Here is a 2,312-nt window from a genome sequence, read left to right on the forward strand (position 1 = left end):
GTGTGTGTGTGTGTGTGTGTGTGTGTGTGTGTGTGTGTGTGTGTGTGTGTGTGTGTGTGTGTGTGCTGGTGTAGAGACTACGGGCGGCGTGGTTTGACGCATTGCCGATGCACTCGCGTCATCCATCAGACGATCAGACGCCGTACGGGATCGCGAATATTTAACGTCATGCGTCGTTCGCATATCTCACGCTTAGCTTATATTTGGCATGCCGGGGCAGTTATCCACGAAAACATACGGGATGATGTAAAGAGCGTTAATTTCCTATATGTATATGTAAATGTATCTCTCTCTCTCTCTGTCTCTCTCTCTCTCTCTCTCTCTCTCTCTCTCTCTATATATATTTTTCTCTCTATAATATGTACACAAGCGCCTACATTGGTTCATTGTTGATTTTTATTGCTTTTAATTATTGGGAAAAAATTTGAATCGCGATTCCTTTACCGCTGAGCGACCGAAAACACGCTCCCAAAGCGACGAAAATAACAACAACAACAACAACAACAACAACAGACGATCGCATTTCTACGACTTACCGACGCATTCGTTGCCTTCCAGCGACGTCGCCCGACCCCAGGGCCGATCGTAGTGGAACGGCTTACATCTCTCGCACTCCGCTCCGGCCGTGTTGTGCTTGCAGTCGCACACGAGCTTGCCCTCGCGGTTTCGGACGCACTTGGACGCGTGTCCGTTGCACTTGCAGCGGCCGCCGACGGAGAAATCGGACACGGCGTAGAAGTAACTCTCGCCAGGACTCGAGTCGTTCTCGCTGCTGTAGGCCGACAGTCGGTTGAAGACTACCTTGATGTCGGTGGCCGTCACCCAGTCCTGCAGCACGGGGCTGTTGTCGAAGTCGAACGCCGACGGGCGGCCCTCGAGCGTCGAGAAGGCGACGCGACCGCTCGTGAACATCGAGTCGACGCTGGTGGTGGGGTCGAGACAGAGCGCCTCCTGCTCGTTGGCCTTGGTGATGATCGCCTTCGTCGGCTTGCCGTACATCTTCTTGCACTGGCTCGAGTAGTACTGGAACGGGATCCACGTCTTGCCGTAGTCGACGCTCTTGTAGATGGACATCGAGTCGGGTCGCTGCGAGCAGAACTGCAGGCTGACGTAGGTCAGCTCGAACTTCTTGTCGAGCGACAGCGTCAGGCTGACGTTGGTCGGATTCGACGGCGCTATCGGCTCCGACATCCAGCAGGTGATGTTCTGCGGGTTGTTGAGGTCGGTGAGATAAGCGGACGGGTGTCGACGCTTGCTGTGCTCGGCGTCGCAGATGCCGCACTGACGCTCCAGCTCTCCAGTAACAACGTCCTCGCTCAGATCCAGGTTGTTGGTCTCCTTCATGAGCACAGGCTTCACGGGCAAGCAGTAGCGCGAGGCGGGCGTGCCGCACGTGCTCGTCGCCTCCACGGGCTTGCCGAAGGCGGCGTTGACGAAGTCGGCGATGCATCGCGTCGGCTCGTCCTTCTCGTCGAAGCAAGGGTCCGGGGGCGAGTGCTGCGCCTTGAACATGTTCAGGTACTTCGCCTGCGAGACTGCTATCAGTAGCAGCAGCACACCCGCGACAGACAGAGCGGCGCCGTGGCACATCATCGTGTTGGCCGAGTGTGTGTGGAAATGTCGATAAGTAAACCTCCGTGGAGTCCGGGGTGGCTTATACGTATGTGTGTATATATATATATCGGTGTGTATAAATACCGCGGACGTTCTTCGTTCGATGCGTGGTTATCTCGACATTAAGTACATACACACGGAGAGAACTACCGGTCGTCTGCAGTTACGCTGCAGCACGAGCTCAAACGAGAGAAGAGAAAAACTCCACGCGCTCACGCATGCAGGTCGACGCTTCAGGTTGGCGCGTATACGCGCGCGCGAGAGAGAAACTCGTGTCGCTGTTCGCTGGCGTTACGTCGTCGCACTGCGTGTCATCATCAACACTCACCACTCATCACTACATCGTCGCTGCTCGAGAGCAAGTCCGGCTGGCGGCGGGCGCGCACACGTTCAAAGACGCGGGCGTAGCCGAGGAGGAGGAGGAGGAGGAGACGGCGGAGGGGTAGTGGGGGGAGTCAGCGAGCCAGCAACGGCAGCGGCAGCGGCATCGATGGTACGCGCTCACGTGTGCGCAGAGATGAGCGGGGGGCGGGACTTCACACCATCGCCGTCACTTCGAGTCATTAGCATTGATAAGCTCTTTTCATCGCGCCGCGCTATTATGCTGTTGCCGGAGTGCGCGGTTAGTCGACGCGTCGCTCTGTGCGCGGGAGAGACTGCGCGCGCTCGCTCGCTCTCTCTCGCTCTCTCTCTCTCTC

General features: G+C 56.9%; 1 protein-coding gene across 1 annotated transcript in view; it reads right to left on the minus strand.

The window, feature by feature from the left end:
- LOC106807759 (netrin-1-like) overlaps positions 1–2,286 on the minus strand; it is a 54,086-nt gene extending 51,800 nt beyond the window's left edge. Inside the window, 1 exon segment of the mRNA XM_014810210.1 lies at positions 537–2,286. Within this exon segment, the coding sequence (XP_014665696.1) occupies positions 537–1,593 (1,057 nt within the window). The 5' untranslated portion in view covers positions 1,594–2,286.
- Positions 2,287–2,312: the final 26 nt, after the last annotated feature.

Source organism: Priapulus caudatus, unplaced genomic scaffold, assembly GCF_000485595.1.
Source record: "Priapulus caudatus unplaced genomic scaffold, Priapulus_caudatus-5.0.1 Scaffold233, whole genome shotgun sequence".
Lineage (NCBI taxonomy): Eukaryota > Metazoa > Priapulida > Priapulimorpha > Priapulimorphida > Priapulidae > Priapulus > Priapulus caudatus.